This window comes from Hesperophylax consimilis, chromosome 21 (genome assembly GCF_061612785.1).
Source record: "Hesperophylax consimilis isolate HC1 chromosome 21, BYU_Hcon_1.0, whole genome shotgun sequence".
In the NCBI taxonomy this organism is placed as follows: domain Eukaryota; kingdom Metazoa; phylum Arthropoda; class Insecta; order Trichoptera; family Limnephilidae; genus Hesperophylax; species Hesperophylax consimilis.
The window spans coordinates 19,105,357-19,125,413 of record NC_142856.1 but is presented as its reverse complement, the minus strand read 5'-3'; the positions used below and the strand labels follow the sequence as shown (position 1 = coordinate 19,125,413).

The 20,057-nt window shown below is 37.0% G+C and overlaps 1 protein-coding gene across 2 annotated transcripts in view; it reads right to left on the bottom strand.

Moving 5' to 3' along the window:
• Window positions 1-2,473: 2,473 nt before the first annotated feature.
• Window positions 2,474-20,057, bottom strand: part of l(2)k09913 (transmembrane protein 53-like lethal (2) k09913) — a 72,505-nt gene continuing 54,921 nt past the window's right edge. Inside the window, exons 4-8 of one of the 2 annotated variants that reach the window (XM_089644705.1) lie at window positions 19,867-20,032; window positions 16,572-16,702; window positions 6,583-6,720; window positions 5,561-5,738; window positions 2,474-3,897 (exon numbers count right to left, since the gene is read on the bottom strand). In XM_089644705.1, coding sequence (XP_089500831.1) covers window positions 3,757-3,897; window positions 5,561-5,738; window positions 6,583-6,720; window positions 16,572-16,702; window positions 19,867-20,032 — 754 coding nt within the window. In that variant the 3' untranslated portion in view covers window positions 2,474-3,756. Of the gene's footprint in view, window positions 3,898-5,560; window positions 5,739-6,582; window positions 6,721-14,249; window positions 14,381-16,571; window positions 16,703-19,866; window positions 20,033-20,057 lie in introns of both variants that reach the window. The other variant, XM_089644704.1, reaches the window with a different exon arrangement.

Below are 20,057 nucleotides of genomic sequence, written 5' to 3'. Positions count from 1 at the left end.
TAAAAAAATCATTTCTCTGAATATAACGAGCTTTCTGTGAAACTACATAAGGTAGATCACACACTATATATAAACAGTGGCGGCTGCTGCTCACAAAAATGGGTGGAATAAAAACTTACTGGAATAGAAAATAAATTTAATTGGGAAAAAATCCTACCTATTTGTAGAGGTTTGTATTAGGTCGATCCTCCGTTGTCTCTACTGTCAAAGACATAGGTGACATCATATTTTTAGGCACAATTCTCAGTGTTCTTTTCAATTCTTTTTCAATGCTCGGCAAGTGCTGAGTACAAAGCATCGAGTCTATCTTGACTAACTGCATTTCTTAAGAAAGATTTAATTATTTTTTAAGTTGAAAAATACCTTTCGCTCTCTACCAACGTCACAGGGATTGTACACATATATATTTTTTTAAACAATTTAATGTTCTCGAAAAAAGCATTCAATTAAATAGTTGTAAAATACGGTGACCGGATAACTCATCAAAATGACAATTCAACACACCTATAAAAAGTGATATAAAGTTATGAAAAGTGATGAAACAAAAACTAGATTAAATAGGTGACATGTAACTATTTAACCCAATTTTTGTTTCATCACTTTTCATTGTCATTTTGATGAAATATTATGGAACCTATTTGTATAGCCAATTACTCTATTACATACCACAATATTGCTATATTTTCTGCTCCTCAGCTTTTAATGACCTAATGAATGATTAATTTAACTGTTATTTACAGATCATTTCCGTGTCCGATAGAGGTGAAGAAATTAACTATACAACTGAAAATCTGAATGTTTCAACAACACACAAACATCGAGCTCTGGAGTTATCATGGAACTGTAAAATACATAATGACCCATCGGCATTTTTAAACAGTTCATTCCTATCCAAAAACATTGGCAAAAAAAGGGCAAAAAATCGAGTCCAGGAAAATTTGATCTATATTCAGGAAAATTATCACAAAAGAGTAACTAGGTGGTCTGTGTACTAAAATCCTGATTGTACTTGAGATAGTATAATATCACACACTTCTTTACAAATCGAAAGACCACAAAATCGGTGAACCGATTTTGTGGTCTTAATTATTTTGAATCCTCACGTAACAGTAAGCACAAAAACCAAAAACTGTTCTGTTTATCACACCCGCACAACCACTCTGCTTTATTATCTATAAAACTACTTTTATAAACTACATATGTACTACCAAACTACTAATGTTTTTGTTTTTGACTTGCACTCCTGTAATACATAAAATGGGCCTAGTCAGCGCATTGTTTTTTTCTTTATAAAATGAACTATTACTCATTTCTAATTCTTCCTGTCGCATCCAAAAAAACTAATCTTATTGACCTGTCAAACGTGTCTACTCTGCATTGTTATGTTGGTGTTTGTAGAATGTTGTCTTTGGTCGAAGCTGAGCGGAACATTGAATGAAAAAGAGTAGATGTTAAATTAGAGCCACAATGTCGACAACAATGACACACACAGGTCCTGGTTAAAATGCCTCTGACAAACCGTTCCTTTTGATGTGGTGGAAAAATTTCGAACGCCGTCCTCCCTGGGCTGATATTTTGCAAGGCAATGTACCTACCCACGCTTTTGACTTGATGACAATATATGCGAACATTATCGTAAAATTTTTGAGCGATATTTGAAACGAACCACTGCTCTGAATATGGGTACAAAACGCTCTGCTTTTGTTCAGCACGCAGCACACATTGTATAGGCACCTATTTGTACCTATGCGTTATGTTATAACCGAATCGAGTTTTGTGGGTGTATTTGTGATGAGGCGTGTGTTCTATATTGTTCGGCGCTTGGGAATTTTTAGATTGGCAGAAATTCAGGGAGTGCGTTTCTCCTCCACTCCTTAGGACAAATACAAACATATTATCTGGTAAGGTGGTGCAATTTATAAAAAAAAATATAGGTATATTTATTTTTTTTTAAATTTTCTATTTTGCATCTTGACCACAGGTGTGTCGTTCCACTAATTTTACGGACTCAACTCCGATTCCGAATGGACTCGATTTATTGGACTCGTTCCTTTGACTCTTTTAATGGAATGTAAATCATTGCGATGGATTCACTGGACCCGGTGGAACACCACGGAGTTGGGGATAAGTGATAGTAGTTACAAAAGTGAACGAACTTATCACATTTACTTACCTTAGACTTGGAACAGGTCAAGGTTGAGGGATTTTTTGTGAACACTGCACTTTCTTTTTGAAAAATGTTTTCCTCAACCAACGTGCTTGGTTCCAGCGTCAATTTCAAATCCACAGATTCCACAGTTTGGAATGAATGAGAGTGAATCCGGATTCGTTCCATTATATTTTGCGAACTTGGACCGATTCAAACGCCTTCGGATTCAGATTCATTGGATTCGTTCAGGCTGGAATGACACACTTCTAATCTTGACATGTCAAAGGTTCAGGAAGGAGATGGTGTTTAGAAAGAAAAAAAAAATTATTTTATGTTATTTATTTATGCCAAACCCTACAAATTGGATTCTCATTTATTACATTGTAAATAATTCATCTGTCATGGATTTGAGACCCCAATTTAAATAATAAAAGGTTGTAAAAAACTTTTCACTAAAACCAATAGTCATCATAAAAACAATATTGATCAAAAGGTGTCTAAAGTTTACAGTAAGCTGCAAGTTTTTTAGGTCAGTAAACATTTATTGCCTAATAATTATTTTACTAGTACATACATATAAATATATACATGTAGTATAAAATAGAGGTCTCAAGGTTTTACAAAAAAATCCATATAAAATGTTAAAATTACAGTAAGTCCTGTTTATGTCCGCTTGAGTCAATAGTGAAAAGTCAATAATCCAAACTGGAGGTTATGAAATTCATTTGCCATATCGGGTTATGAGAATTGAATGCCTGTGTTTTTGGATATTTCTGCAAAATATCAAAGAAAGATGATTGAATTTGTATGCAAAGGATAGTTGATAATGCTCCAGTTTTGGTACATAAAACTATTTGCAATCACTATTAATAATTGATTAAATACACAACAGTTATCCATTTACACAAAAATGAATGATATTCGCACGTTTTTTTTTAATTCAAATCCATCTCTGCATTATGTATTACTAACACAATGCCACAAAGCTCTGAGGAAAAACATTTCTCTTCATGATCTATATCATCTTTGGGGATGCTGTGTGGAGGGCAACATAGGGGAACAAATAACAGCAGCAAATTCATGTGTTCGGAGCATTGAGCAGAATTGAGGTTATATGACATTTTAACATTGCAAGAGCAGCAGCAAACATTGTAAAAATCTGATTTTATTTCCTATAATTTCAGGATAACTCATATGGATATATCATTGCAACAACCGTGCTATCCAATCACCTTTACGAGAGACAAATCGATAATCAGAAAATTACTTAAAATGGCTTTAGCGGCCCTCAATACAAGCGATACAAATTCAGTCGGTCTTTAGAGATGGCCTTAAATGGCCGTGCCACCCGGACAGTCAGTAAAATTTTGTTGTGAAATATTACCATGTTCATGCAATATTAAACTCTGCGCTGGTGGTGGATGCTACAATTAGCCTGGGAACTTCCTATACAGCTGAAAATTGTAACAAATCAATTTGGAGATTGCAAATTTACGTAAGCATTTTGAAAGTCAGTTTACTACTTTACTTCAGGTTTGTATTATTAACATTAGGTTGTGTTCGGTTTATGGTTAGTCTTAATCTTATCCTAAAGTTTCTGGTTCCCCTTAGATCCTGGCGCGGATCTTCTCTGGCTGGGAGAGCAGATCCAGGCTCTCGAGGTGGTCACTCATAAGAGTGAGGTACTCGCTGGTGTGGTACCTGTAGTGGGACACGTGAGGGGACCTGTCCCAGCATTTCCAGGTGGTCTGGAATTAAAAATGTACAGGTAAATAATTGGTTAAGGTTTGATGCTGTGGCCAAATTGTTCATCACCAGCGTAATCCAAGTGGCCATTGCAATTCATTTAGAACTCAATGAAAGAACGCATGAACAAATGCAGCATCTAATTCGCCAATTAACCGAGCTCTTCATACTCTAAATAATAATTATACTAACTCTAACATTGATATTTTTTCGGATTCACTGCCCAAATTCAAACATGGAATCATGTCAATAATTTAAACTGTTCAATGCGCATACACACAAACACTCACACATATATTACACACGTCACACACACACCTATATACTTCACACGTCACCTGGTAATTAAGGAATAAACATACCACTTAGAAGACATTACAAGGAAACATATCATAGGTACACAACATGAAGTATCTTATTCCTGTATATTGTTTCATCTCTGTAAATCATGTACTGTTTGTTTCTATAATATAAAATAAAATGAATAATGATGATGAAGTTAAAATAATCCGATTACTAAGAAAAAGCTGTGATTTGAGCTTTTCACAGTCAAAGGCATTATCTAAATTAATTTTTGTGTTATTATGCCATGTTACGCTTTCACCTTCCTTAGTCAACATATCAGAAATACAGTGTCACATCTACCCTGATAAGAGAAAGCTGCTATTTTTTATTATTTTAAAACAGTCCATTGTTAACAGACCGATTGACTTCTCTAGTGCACAGACACAATGTAGGCATGCTGAGTTTGTTCTATGAGTATTTTAATGGAGCCTGCTCTAAGGGTTTAGCAGCATTGCTCCCTGGTGCACCGGTTCATGTGCGTGAAACTCGACCGACACAGTTGATGTTGGCTTCATGAGAACGAATCGTTTCTTCAACATGTTTTTGTGTAGGTCGGCTTGTATGTAGAAAGAGCTACAGGCATATGTTTTTCCTACTTCATATAATCCGGGCCTCTATTATATCTATATTTCTAAGACATACATTCATAAATCCCACTCTACAGCCCCTGTCCAACGGGGTGGTGACATAGTTTCCTCGTGAGGTGTCAAAAAAATAAATAAATTATCATGAATTGTCAATTTCTGAATTCCACATATTACTTACAGTATAAGATTTGTAGAAAAATTAGTGCTGTCAATTGGCATGTCAGGATAATGTCACCAAATACATTTGTTTTTGTAGGAAATAAATTGGTGCCGTTAATTGACAATTCAGAAAAAATGTGCCCCAGACTAAACTGGGTAAAACAGCTTCAGAGATTGTCGAAGGAGAGACTGGACTTCCAATGATCTGAAGCCTTTGAAGTAGGATATAGTCTTTCAATTCTTCTGTTAATATGTCAGTAATTTTGCATAATGAATGTCATTATTCAAAAAGTTGTGTATACTGATTCTTTACCGAAGCTCAGTGATGACAGCCAAGATGCCACACTTAATTATACCGCTTTTGTTTACCGGATGTCGGAATCAATTGCTGAGTATGCTCACATATACCGCATAATGCAATGATTTAGTCAAGATTGAATTGATACAGGGTTTTATTGATCAACCATGCTAAATACCCCGGAGACGTATTGTCGAAACGATGGTTCTCCAACCCAACTAGGAAAAGGGTAAGAAAACTATGAGAAATAGGAGGATAAATCAGTATTATAGGTACCTGGATGCCAATACTCTTCCAGCTGTCGTGCACCCGCCTGTTGGAGGCTTCAGCCCCAACGGGGTCGGTCTTGCTGAGCAGGAACAGCGCGGGGGCCCGGCACAGGTTGAGGTGGAACTGCTGGCTGGAGCGCATGTAGTGCACCGTGGCCGATTCATGGAACGTCTTCATGTGGTAGCTGAAATTAAACAAATTATCATGCGTTATATTTATGCCATGACAAGAGTAGTTTTTCACACTGATTCCATAAAATGCATATACCACAAAGACAATGTAAGAAGTAACACTCTCAAAGTTAATTTTTCTTCCTCTTTCATATGGTGGGGGGTCAGAGGGGGACATCTAGGTTTGCTAGCCAGTCTAGGGGCCTCAGACATAGCCCTGTGGACCTCATCAATCCCGCCGGGAAATTAATGGAGCGGACATTCGTTGACCGGTGGTTTGTTTGTGCGGTGGTCTGCACCAGACCGCATTCACACAATGCTGACTCTTTAAGGAACCACTTGTGCATCATGTGGGTACAGCGGCTGTTGGAGCACCTTATCCTATTGATGGCGGACCAGAGTTTACGAGGTAGTGAGAACCCAGGCTGTCTCTCAGTGAGGTTGTGTAAGAGATGGTTCAATTAACTCAAAGCCAATTAAGCAACATTTTGCAGAATAAAGCCACATTCTTGCTCTAGATATCCATTTGACGTCTTTGGAGATGCTGTGTGAAGGTTCTTATTAAAGAGAGTAAGGAGTGAATTGTCATAGGAGGTTGAACTGAATGAAATTGGCAAATCATTGAATGACAAGTAGAATGAACACAACGATTGTGATAATCATGCAGCAAACTTATCTACGGGAATTGTAGCCATTAGGTTAAGGCAGGCAGCTCACTATAGACCCCGAAGCTTTACATGTATATATTTCATGTTAACCAGATAAATTATAAAACAACACTAAGATTGGGTTTGTTTGTTCATTTTCTTCAATGTTCTGTTTTGGCATTTACCAAACTTTAGATTGTACTGTACTTACATGATGTATTTGTGGAGCGCGTTCTGCATGACCTGATTCTTGGGGAAGATTGCCTTGGGCACACCGATGGGAATCTCGCTGATGTCAGCGGCGCTGTCCCAGATCTGGGCCGCCACTCGATCCAAAACTGGTTGGTATCTGAAGGGAGACCACCGTCAATACACATAGAACATAGTTTTTTTTTTTTAACTTAGATTTAGTCAAAAAGAGGAAAATTGAATTGTAAATACATAGGTTAAAATGTGTTTAATGCTTTCTATATGGGCAAATTTATGTACAGACCTTTTCATTAAGCTTGAGTTGTATATATGTAGAACACAATATTTGTATAAAACTGTTTCTCTTGCCAAATAAAGTAAAATAACTTAAACTTTGAAAAGGCGGCAAGTCAGATACCCGCCATCCAAGTCTATCCAATTTGAAGAATTGCTAGTTGAGCGTCTTATCGCAGCATTGCCATGTCTAGGGAGAAATTCCTACATCCAGTAATTTCAAGTACCATAAAGGGAGTATTTGGACAAATCTAGGGAGGATCAGTATCAGCAATTTCTATTTTTCGATCTGGCAACGCTACCCAATAATATAACAACCTCCGATATATTATTTTTGGAGTGCAATATCAATTTTCAGATAGTGAATGATTCAATGACAGCAAATGAAAGATTGTTTTAATTACGATAAGATTTTAAAACCGGCATTGCGAAAATTAAATTTCTATACGAAAAATTAATTTACTATGAGCAGGGTAGAGAAAAAAGTAATGAATTTTTGAAATTAAGAAACTCCAGCTAAGGGCATTATCCTCGAAATATGGTAGGTACTGTAATTTATTTGCCTTTTAGCAATATTGTCACATTGCAGGCTTTAAAACCCCAGTGTGTCATCAGATGATAATGTTTGGAATTAAATTCTGACCTCTCTTCTCATTATTCTAAATCAATAGAAAATTTTAGAATAATAAAGATAGTATTTAAACAGTTTATTTTGTCACAAAATAAAGAAAGAGAGGAAAAAAATATATACCTTAAAAAACATAAAATGCCAATCCACCTTCAAGCAATTAAAGTCACATTTGGCTATTATCACGGAGAAAAACTGAACGCATTTCAAGGTCATTGGAGTTTTGAGGTTATATTAATGACCTCATGGAACCATTTACATGCAATGGAAATGTCATATTTTATTTTATAGGATAATTAGCGCTTAGTATTTCAGTCAAATGGCATTTCAGAACTGTGACCAATAACATATAATTTTACATGACAATTAGTGCTGTCAAATAGCATTTCAGGACCATCACATTTTATTTTACAACACGTGCCTTCTAATGGCATTTCAGGATGATGTGACCAATAACATTTTATTTTATAGGAAAATTAGCACTATCAAATGGCATTTCAGGACTATGTGACCAATAACTGATTATTTTATAGGACAATTAGCGCCGTCAAGTGGCATTCCAGGACAATCACATTTTATTTTTTAGGACAACAGGTGCCGTCAAATGGCATTTCAGGGTGACTTGACCAATAATATATATTAATAATTAGGACAATGACACTACCAAATAGCATTTCAGGATGATGCGACCAATAACATTTTATTTTTAGCACAATTGGCAGCGTCAAGTGGCATTTGTGATGAATCAAGGTCTCTCCCGAGGTAGATGATATAATCCGTCATAGTAGCGCTATCTGTCGGCACAGTCGCATATGAATTACAGGGAACTGCATACAAAGGTGGGGGAGTTTCCTTTAGGGTTGCGACGAAAGGGGAAGGCGTGACTTTCTGACAGGACAAAGGGAATTACAGATAGGGGGCGTGTTTAGGTTTTGATTTATATAGCATCGACTTTGGAAATATTCCCACAAAATGAATAGGTGAACGAACGGGGCTAGGATCAAGGTCAAATCACTTGACATTCTAGGAGTTCACAACCTTTTTTGAACGCATAACTTCACTCGGACGGAGCGAGATTTGGTGGCAACAGGCCTGTTACTCGAGGTTAGAAGAAGTAAGAGGGTTGCCAATTTCAGACACTTGAGGGTGTTGATTTTGAAAAAATTTCGAACATGGTTCTGCGTCATTTAGTCGGTAATAACCATTATCGAAAGTACTTAATTTTATACGTGGCTTATGGAAGACGAAAATACATTAAAATTAATGTATAGACGCTTGGCAGAGGAATTATGACCGAGTACATACGGGTTTGTTATGAAGGGAACTTGAGACCTCTGATTGATGCGAAACGAGTTGAGGGACGGAGAGAGAAGATAGGCGTGTGACAGAATCATTTGGGCCAACACCCATAATTGCAGGGAGGAATCGTGAAAATTCAGTAATAGTTCTTAAAATGAAACTGGCCAAAGAAATAAACAGGTTATCAAACCGATGCGATCTCGGACGAAAGGCAAAGGGTGAGCGACATGATGTGTACTGGGACATTTCAACTAGAACAAGTACCGAAAAGGCCTTAGGAACTTGGAATAATCAGTGAAAAGTGTGATTATTATACTAAACTACGAAAGGGGAAGGTGAATAAATGTGCAATGTAAGAGGCGACCTTACGCAAGGGACTTATCATACGGAGGAAGGGGAATGGTTGTCAGAAGTGATCGATTCGGGAGGTAAAGGGAGGAACGGACGTGTACAGCATTCAATTCGACAAAAGGCGAGTTGCGAGTTCTATTTCCACACGGGAGAAAGAAGATTAAAGGTAGGCTGTAGGATATATCCACGAAAACGGAAAGTTAAGAGGAAAATTTTGATTAGTTACGCGTAAGAGGACGTCTTAGCGCACTAAAGGAAAGGTCATCAGAACACACATCACGGACCAAATAGGAACGCGAAAAATTTAAATTAGAAAAACAGGTCAATTTTGACGGATTATAAGGCACCTGCAGGATGGGGCAAACTTCAGAATTTCACCAGTACGGGCCTGTGTTGTGAGACAGCAGATGCCCATTTTTTCTGAGAAACGCAGAAGGGTAAGTCTGATAAGTTTTAAGTCACACAGAGGATATTGTGCGAGAAATATAAGACCGTAACGCTGCAATAAAGGTTGGATCGCAATGACAAGCGTAGTTAATTACTGCTATAAGACATCATGCGCGGACACAAATCGGGATAGTTCGTCACAAGTCGCCGAGTACCTTTTAAGGGAGTATACGCGCCGCGCTAGGAGGAATTATCACTTTGGTCATTATCCTGGACTTAGAGATTTTCTGGGCAAAAACATACAGTTAAATTCAGTGTTTGAAGAAATTAGACTCAGTGTCCTTGACGTAATAACAAAATTCAGGTTGAAAGGTTGAACGCGATTTTATGTTTTAAATAAAGCCACGGATTATAAACGAGTCGTAATTAAAATTAATAAACGCTAAAAATTCCTTCTCGAATAAAGTTGAACGCGATTCTTTTATGTTTTAAATAAAGCCACGGATTATAAACGAGTTGTAATTAAAATTAATAAACGTTAAAATTTCTTCTCGAATAAAGTTGAGCGCGATTGCCATGGATTCAAATAAAGTCACGGATTATAAATGAATTGTACTAAAATTAATAAACGTTAAAATTTCTTCTCGAATAAAGTTGAGCGCGATTGCTATGGATTCAAATAAAGTCACGGATTATAAATGAATTGTATTAAAATTAATAAACGTTAAAATTTCTTCTCGAATAAAGTTGAGCGCGATTGCCATGGATTCAAATAAAGTCACGGATTATAAATGAATTGTATTAAAATTAATAAACGTTAAAATTTCTTCTCGAATAAAGTTGAGCGCGATTGCTATGGATTCAATTAGAGTCACGGATCATAAACAAAAGATTGTGGTCAAAAGATAATAAACCAAAAATATTCTTCTCGGAAAAAATTAAACGAAAGTGATAAAACTTTAATTGGGGGCTTCAATGGAGCCTCGGATTAAAGTCAAAATATAACTGAAATCTATATACCTAAGTATCTTGCTACCGCGCTTTGGGCTCGATCGAAGCCGTGTTACAACGAAATTTTTCAATAACTACCAGGTTAGGGAGGAGATACCGAAGCACATTCGTTACGGCCGGTAGAGAGGGTAACACAAAAAAATTAGGAAAATAAGGTTGAGGATGTATCAGGTGGAGGTAAAGATATTATGTATAAGCTCAGGGTAAATCTAGTGATATTCGCGAACACCCCGCCCAAAATGGCAACGGTTGTGTAAAACCCAACCCGGATGTTGTTATTTAGCGGATAGGGACTGGGTAAGTGTTTTTATTTCCAATTCAATTCAACCAAATTCCCAGATGGACTTGGAACGCGTGAAGCTGATATTTGCCGACTGACAGTTACTACTAATCCACTTTAATATGTACATAAAACCAACATGTCAATTTTCAGGATTCCCCGACAATATCAATATAATTACCCTCAAGCCTTACCCCATTCCCAAATTTACCCCTCGAGTAAACTTCATAGTTGGGTAATGTCTGATAGCGTCGCTGCAAATCCGTTTCTCACAAACACGGACTAGACAGAAGGATTTTTTTTCTCACGCTATCACGTGAGAGGGGTTGTCAGCGTGGACGGATCGGGCCAACGAAGCGCTGGATGGACTACACCCTCTGACGGGGCCGTGTGGAGTTATTGGGCACGAAAGTGGAATGGAAATAGTGATGCCAATTGGTAATGAACGGGAACATGGCCTGCAGTTGGGGCGTGTAGGACGAAGGCACTTTGGACGTCTGTGAAAATCCACGTGGAGGGCGGCGGCGTGAGATGACGTGGGGATAAGCCCGCAGCACTATCACATTATCCAATGATGTCGACCGAGAGGCTGATGTAAGCCAACTGGAACGCTCCCTTGGCGGAATTACAGCAGCTTCTTTGAGGTGAACTGTAGGTCTGACGGCACGTGGGAGTTTGAGCTTCATCAGGCAAAACCTACACGACACACTTATCGCGTTAGTATCATGATATGGGATGCAATTACCTTCCCCATCTAGACTCAGTAAAGTAGTTCGTCCGGAGGAATGGGCGTTGGAGCGATTTCGGAAGTGGCGTGATGACTTAATTCGCTTTCTCTTGGACGTGAATGCATCCGACAGGTCAGGGTACCTTTATGAAATGGGTCGCCAGCTGTGGGGTATAGTGTAGCCACGTCGGGGTCAGCGTTTGATTTCTGATCACCATCCACCGTTCTCGTATTTGGTCAGCGGAGGAGCCAACGTAATTTGCAAAAAAAAAAAACATTTCGATCACATAGTTTACCCTTCCTCTCCCCCCCCCCCTCTCGTCCCTTCCCTATATAAGATTAAGTGTCGAATAACAAAATTAATATATGTAAAACAGAATGGAGGCGACCCTGGAGCTGAGATGACGAAAACCGTCGCACTATGCATGTCAACACCATACTATACTAATTTATGCAATAACGAAACTATTTCATGTCCTCGGATTTATTAAAGGTAGGAAAGAGCTTAAAAGGAAAGGTTTACAAGCGATTACCACTGTATAAGAGTTAGGCGTACTGCAGGTGACAGGAGTAGGCTAAACACGCGGTCTTGTAAGAAAGTTTTAAAAATTTCAATAGTAAAGGGATCATTCACTCTAATTTAAACGAACCAGGATTACCACAAATATATGCATTAATAGCCCGTTCATATCTCATATGAATTTCAAAATCAAAAAATACACAACGCTGAAAAAGGGGCATTATTGCGAATTAAATCTTAAGATCTTCTGCCGTATGTTCCATACGGGGGTCGAAAGACTTAGCTAGGGTTTCTTCTTAAGGTAGTCCTCTAAGGGCGCCACCAACAGCTTAGGAAAATCGAAGGGCAATGGCCAGGATGTTACAACATTTTGCAGATCAGACAGGAGAAATAACCATTATTTCAATATAGGTATAAATGTAGAAGGATGGAACCATTACACATTTCAGGATGATGTGACCACTAACATTTTATTTGGTAGGTTAATTGTTGAATGGCATCTCAGGATGATGTGACCAATGGGGTGATAGATTAATTAATGACTACAACAAATGTGCTTAAATAAAACAAATTTAATTAATTCTACGGGCAGGGAATATGGGAGTAAGCATTGGATGGTGCAAAAACAATAGGTATAACAAAGTAATGGCCAGAAAATTAATAACATTTATTTAATAAATAAAAGAATTTCATCCACTATAAAATATTGATTAATAATAGTTAGTGCGAGTGAGTGAGTAAGAGTGCAGAAGATAGGGGAAAAGAACCAGCTGCATTTATGCTAAATAATTGTATTTATTATGACAGACTCCACCAAAGAAGCAAAATGAAACCTAATTTAAAATTATTCTCAAAAAAAATGTTAAGAAGCAACTAAGCAGATTTGTTTGAAAAATGCGGCATTTTATTTATAAATATTGAGAAAACTAAGCAAAATAATAGTTATAAAAGCAGAGGAAGAAAAGGCAATATGTTGTTTTACGCTCAATTACTTCATATAAATACTTGCTATGGCTGTAGCGTCTAAATTAACTCTTCAGACTTCTCAACGATGATGAAATTCCTCTTGGAATTTTAAATATGCTACATATTTATATAGTTGTCGTAAAAACAAATACCATTTTCGAAGCTAGATAAAATTATCTTCCAGATATTTGTATTTAAAATAAACGTGGATATAATTTCCGAATTAGTAAGTTACTGACACTTCCCATTTTATGCCGTTAAAACAATAAAAAAATATGAATAATTTTTTAAACAAAAAAATACTGCCATTTTGTAATCATACAATTCGTCAAGTTTTAGGATTTTATCCATGGAATCTATCATAAATATATGAGACAAGCTGAGAAGAATAATTATTTTTCTTTCCAACGATGAAAAAATAACGGTGACCGGATAACTCATCAAAATGACAATTCAACACACCTATAAAAAGTGTTATAAAGTTATGAAAAGTGATGAAAAAAAACAAGGTATAGGTTACATATGTAACTATTTAACCTAGTTTTTGTTACATCACTTTATATCACCTTTTAAAGGTGTGTTGAATTGTCATTTCGAGGAGTTATCATGGAACCAAAAATAGCATATCTCGCCGTTATACACAAAATACTTTTATAATGTATGAATGCCCCGGACAATATGATATTTGTGGCTGGTAATGACCTTCCGAGGCTTGAACGGTTAAAATGTTTCCAACAAATTTTCCTGGCAAAACTCTTGATTTTAGTATATATTTAAACGGTTTTCTTATTGCCAGTTACACGAGTCCCGAGCCGTACACCGTGTCCGGAGCCAGTGAGACTATGGCAACCCCAATAATTAGGGTGTGTTGTTAAGCTCAAGAGAATGGGGAGAAGAAGGAAATGTGAAAGAGAAAGGTTGGGAAATATCTGGCTATTCAGATCTGATCATCAAACACGGTGAAAGCCATTTCAAGAAACATTTTGATTTTGAATGGTGCTTTTTCACCAGGGCGATACTAAGAGTATCTACCGCTTTGATTATAAACGTAAGCCTGTAAATTTGTCTTAACGCCTCATCAGATGTTAAAATCGTAAGCTCTAATAAATAAATCACTATGACGATCGTCTACATAAAAATGTTTTTGTAAAAATATTGAAATGAGTGAAAATAATGATGATTGATTTTCTGGCCATTACAGTAAAAACTTCGATGGATCAACATACCTTGGCTTATTACCGGATGCGATAAAGCACATTTCTCCCCACATGTATCCGCCGACAGAAAATCCGTGGATTACCAGCGGAGCAAATGCGGTATTGGATTCAATGAAACGCAGTGTATCAGCCGCCACTAGCTGCAAGCGAAAATAGTCTTTCAAGCTGTCACATACAACCACAACCACCACCATTCACATTAAAATACAAAATCCTGCATATTTTAAAGAATACGCGTTTGCGCATTCTTTACACAGATCTAATAGAAGAAGAAAAATGACAGCATTCTCAGGAAACCTAGAAACGCTCGCAATCTTATGGTGAAAATTTTAAATAAATTATGCATACTTAATCAAACTCAATTTTTTATGTCCCTTTATTCTGCCTGACAGAAATGAAAAGGATAAAAAATATATTTTTGTAACACTCAGGTTGTCTTCACATTTGATGACATCGAAGCAACGATCGGCACCAATATGAATATTTGAGCAACGCTGATTTTGGACAAATTGTGATAGCTAACAAGAATTCAGCTATCAATCACAATTTGATCAAAAGCTGAAACGCACCGAGAATCGGTGTTTAACAGGGACAGTATAAATGTGAAGACAAAAAAATGAGGCGGATCGTCGATTTGATGGTCATCAAATAAGGTTTTGAGAATTTAAAACCCCAAAACATATACTATAAATTATAACTCCGTGGTCAAGGGGTAAGGCTCTCGACTAGCAAGCCTAAGATCGCAGGTTCAAATCCCAGCACGCACAAGTAAATTTTATTTGATAAATTTGTGTTTTTTCACAATTTATTAATTTAAAATAACATATAGTAAACTTGCAGTAGGTTCCAGAGTGGAAGATACTCTCAGTATCGCCCTGGTATAAAACCATCATTCAGAATTGAAACGTTGCTTGAAATGGCTTTAGCCGTGTTTAGCCAGGTACTCCCCCCCTTCAACTTTCCCATTTCCCTCTCCTCCCCACTACCTTCAGCCTCACACATACCCCAATTGGGGATACCATAGTCTCACTGGCTCCAAACGGTTGAGAGCAATCGGGACTCTTGTGCGGTATTAACATAATTTTTTTTTAACTGACTCTAATAAGACATAAGATGCGCCCACTAATCCATAGCCAAAGCTATTTAAAGTAAAGATTCTACAGTGATTTGTTGATTTCTGCCAGGACAATGCTAATTTACGTATGTAAAAAAAATTGAAAATTGGTTCTTAGATTACCAATGCATAACTTATACAAAATACAATAATTATTGTTGAAAAGTGTGTACATTGACAGGGTGATTGTTACTCAACGCGATATGCACATTTAATGAATATCTTAGACAAGAGACATTCACATTAAATATCAGTCACCCTACATACCGCTTATAAAACAATATAAATAAATGGAGGTTATTTGATAACAGTCTACCAATAATTAATGATGATCTATAATAATATAGATACATATCTTCAATAAATAGTTGTATAGTAAAACTCTTTTGTAAGGTTCTTCAAGGGCGGAAAAAAATTATGACGGTGAATGGTCATTTGATGACTTTATTACGTGTGAATTTCTGCAAAGCAAGTCGATTAAATTGCTGAGATAATTATGTTATAATTGTAATTCTTTTTCATAGCATTCTCGTAGATAGAAAATTTAACATTATCAGTTAGAAAACGATAAATGATACATCCAATATGCCAGTATTCCCTCAAAACTTGGGTGAGGTTGGGCAATTTTTTAAGTTTCATGTCTCAAGGGAGCAAACACCTCTTAACCTTTACAAGGCTGGCCTCTTTGTATGTTTTGACACAATGTATGTGTTTTAGTCACCAATAGATCATATGTGTGACATCCTCATATGGGGATAGCCACCAATAGATCATATGTGTGACATCCTCATATGGGGATAGCTGCAATAGGTCACATCTTCTTACATGGGAACTTGATTAATTAGGGTTTTAAGCAATGAACAAAGAAAAACACAAGAAATGCAATATTTTTCATGATTCAAAAGTCAGATCGATCATCATCATTTTGAATATTCATTTCAATTAAAAGAGATGGCGATACACAATATCAGGCAAGTGTAAGAGAGATAAAGCGCGTGATAAACTGGCTAGAACCAAAAGGTTTCCATTAAAATCTACAAGAAAGGTATTTCTAGTGCATATTTTCTATTTAGTGGTTTTACGGTATTGCTAGACTATTAACGCATAACTCCATTTAAAAGTGAACTTAGACTAGATGAGGGGACGCTCGGCAGGACGGGAGACGGGTGTTTTACAAGCTCCATGCGATAGCAAGCCTCGTAGGGATGTTAGTTAACCTCTTCTTGTCTTGAGAGGCCTGGAATAGGAGTTCGCCGAACACATAGCCTCCAATGCTGAAGCAGTGGAGTATGAGGTGTTTGTGCGCCGAGTTCGATTCCATGAACTTCAGCAGGTCGCCGGCAACTAGCTGCAACCCAGAAGATTATTATGACTCGTGAAATAGTTTCACGTGCGGATGGGATGATGAGCTATGATAATATATCCATGTACTTTCAAAGGAAATAAACAAAATAATTATGTTTAACTAACTAACCATCACACGAACTGATTATATGCAGTGGTGGGCAGAGAGGATAACTCTTGACCCACATTCCTTCCTTCAATCACTTTCATACATACTCTTCTGATATTCTGACTCTTGATCAGTGGCGGCTGGTGACTTTTGGGTGTACTAGATGCTAATATTACAAAAATGGCATTATTGATGTTGTTGCAGCTGAAAACGATTTTTATTTTATTTTTTTAAATTCGATTTTTTGTATGAAGATTTTCAGGTAATCCAGCAAATCTTCATACAAAAAATCAAATTTTCAAAACAAAAATAAAAATCGTTTTCAGCGTACATCAATAATATTAGCTGTTTTTATAATATTAGCACTACGGTAGACCCAAAAGTCACGAGCCGCCACTCCTCTTGATATGGAGCAACTCAATTATTTGATTCTCTTGATCGTGCCATGTGTTCCTTGGGCGTCCCTGACTTTTTCTACCATTCTCTTTCATCCTTTCCATCTCTCGTAACATACTTCTTAAATACACAAACTGCAACAAATATTCATAATTTTAAGTCTGCAATGCCATTTTATCATTACATCACTTATTTATTGCTTTATTCGCATTCATTTTAATTTGGTGGTCTGTCACTGTACGTTTTTTAAATGTACACACATTTACCCTTTTTTATGTGACTACTGCATAAACCTAACTGCTCTCCACTGTCTGGAGAGAGTGGGACTATGGCATCTCCTATTTTGTGATAGTTGGCCAGTAGTTAGTCGTCCATTTGGCTTTCACAATCTCTGTCCGTAGTAAGGTTCATGGAGAAATAGGGTTTGGGATCCAGAATCCTGCATCACCCAAACTTTCCAGGATACGAGAAGAAGATTTAACTCATCATACATCATATTGCAACTGTCTATTTAAAACTAGATGCACACCTCTCCAAGCTACTTCTATGGTTCCTTGTAAAGCACTATTGCATATTTTGCACCAATGGATAATAGAAACAAAGGGAAATATGGCATGGAAGCGTGCCGACTGTCACTGAGCTACAACTAAACTGCATGGACTATCGAAGCAACGGAGCCAATGAGTCCAAACTGCTTCAGATACTACATACATCCTAAAGGCGTAATCTTTTACTTATCCCTTTTTCTAAAACATTTTTTTGCCAAAGAAATTTTAGACGTGTTACTTCACAACAAAGTAATATGATACAGTTCCACTGGCCATTAGACAGAACATAAATTATTAATCTATATATAAATTGGACACCAAATCTTAGATCACCAGCCAGAAAGTAGTGGCAACTCGTGACTATTGAGTGTGATAGAGTGCTAAGCTTGAAAAATTCGACATTATCGATGTTGTTTAGTCCAAAACGATTTTGATTTTTTTTTCGAAAATTCGATTTTTTGTATGAAGATTTTCAGGAAATTTCAGTTTGTTACAACAACATCAATAATGCCATTTTTGTAATATTAGCACTCTAGTACACCCAAAACTCACAAGCCACCAACTGCCAAGAAGTATGTATTACCAATGGTACCATGTTGATTGACTTTTATTATGAATAAACGAGGGTTGTCTCAAAATTAAGTTACGCTATTTATTTAAATCTGCGCGGTATACAGGAAAACTCCAGGAGTCGCAGTGAACTTTTATCAGGGTGTAGATAGAACACTGTAAAAATCCTATGTGTCTACTTTTACCGCTCGGACACTCATGTGCCAGCAACCGTGGAGACTCCACTTGCCCCTACCGCCGATTGCGAAGTCCGTGCTGTTATTCATTTTTTGCGGCAAAAACTAAAAGTGCAATTGAAATTCATCCAGGGGAGTGTTGTTGATCGATTACCTGCCCTATAAGAACATGAGAAACCTAAGAAAGGCAATTCGAAACAAAACAAACAAATGGAAAATTGAGCAAACAGTTTTTTGCTGGACGATATTGCTTGCACATACAATGCTAGTGCGACTCAAACCCTGCTTGAGCAGTTTCGATGGATATTCTCTGTCATCCATCTTACTCTCCTGCCTGAAAAAGCAAATTGTTCATCGGTTGACCTTTCTCTAATTAGTAATATGATCATACATTATTTTATCGCACTAGTGCCTATTTCTCACATCCCATTTCTACTAAATTTCTTTCATTTTTCCTCTACCAATTCCATGCCACAATCACCTCACTGCCATTAATCAGAGAATTCATCAATAATAAATTTGAAACATAAGACAAAAGTAATATTTCTAAGCACATAATCATTATTCCAGAAGTAAAGCAACATATAATACATATTACATCATATTCCATTGTCTGCAATAATTATTTCACTGTTCACCTTGATATATACAAATACAAATAAAGTACAAATAAAGATCTGACCCCTAGTACATCCACATGGACAAAATTTTCATGGATGATGTCAGTAACTTGTCATTATGCAGATCGCCGATGAACAAACAACAGTTCACGTCGACAAAATTCATATTTACTAAAATTATATATATATATTTACTTTTTTATCACCAATGATCGAACAATCAAGTAGACAAAATTAAGCATTCTGTTCGTTGACGATCTGCCGTCATGCTTGGGAACGATGGCAAGTTACTGAGATTATCGAAGTGGTTACTAGTGGGCCAAATTTACATTGGCAGTCTGTACTCAAGAGCACGAATTATTACACAAAAGGGCACTGAAACATTATACGGCAAATTCTGTTTTTACGTGGTCTTATTAACACAGTTTAAAATAACACCGTCAACAAAAGGTAATGGTATTACATATGTATCTGGGCTTAGAATTGAGTTAGAATAGAATCAAATCGAAGAGAGTAGAAATTCGAGTGACGAAAGTGATTTCATGCCAAATATGCAAAAACGGATGCGTATATTGTCTAACAGATACATATATAATATACACAGTAATTTTGTGGAACGTATCCACAGTGTAAAAACAGGATTAAGTGTATCGCAGAATACTCTTACGGGAATTGAGTGTTAAACCTTCAAGGGCTGCCACACTTTAATATTTCACGCCGACATAACAGTGGCGTCCGATAAGACTAACCTGGGATCCCTTCATGGGCCACAGCAGCTGCCAGGGGGTGCAGCTGACGGAGAGCACGTCGTAGCCCTGCTCCAGGTAGAGCTTGGCGTACTTGTGGATGTTCTTCTGCTTGGCCAGCATCCAGTTCAGCATTATGCAGAGCGGACGCTCTATCGGCTTCACCAGTCTGAAAGAACAAACGTTTATTTATA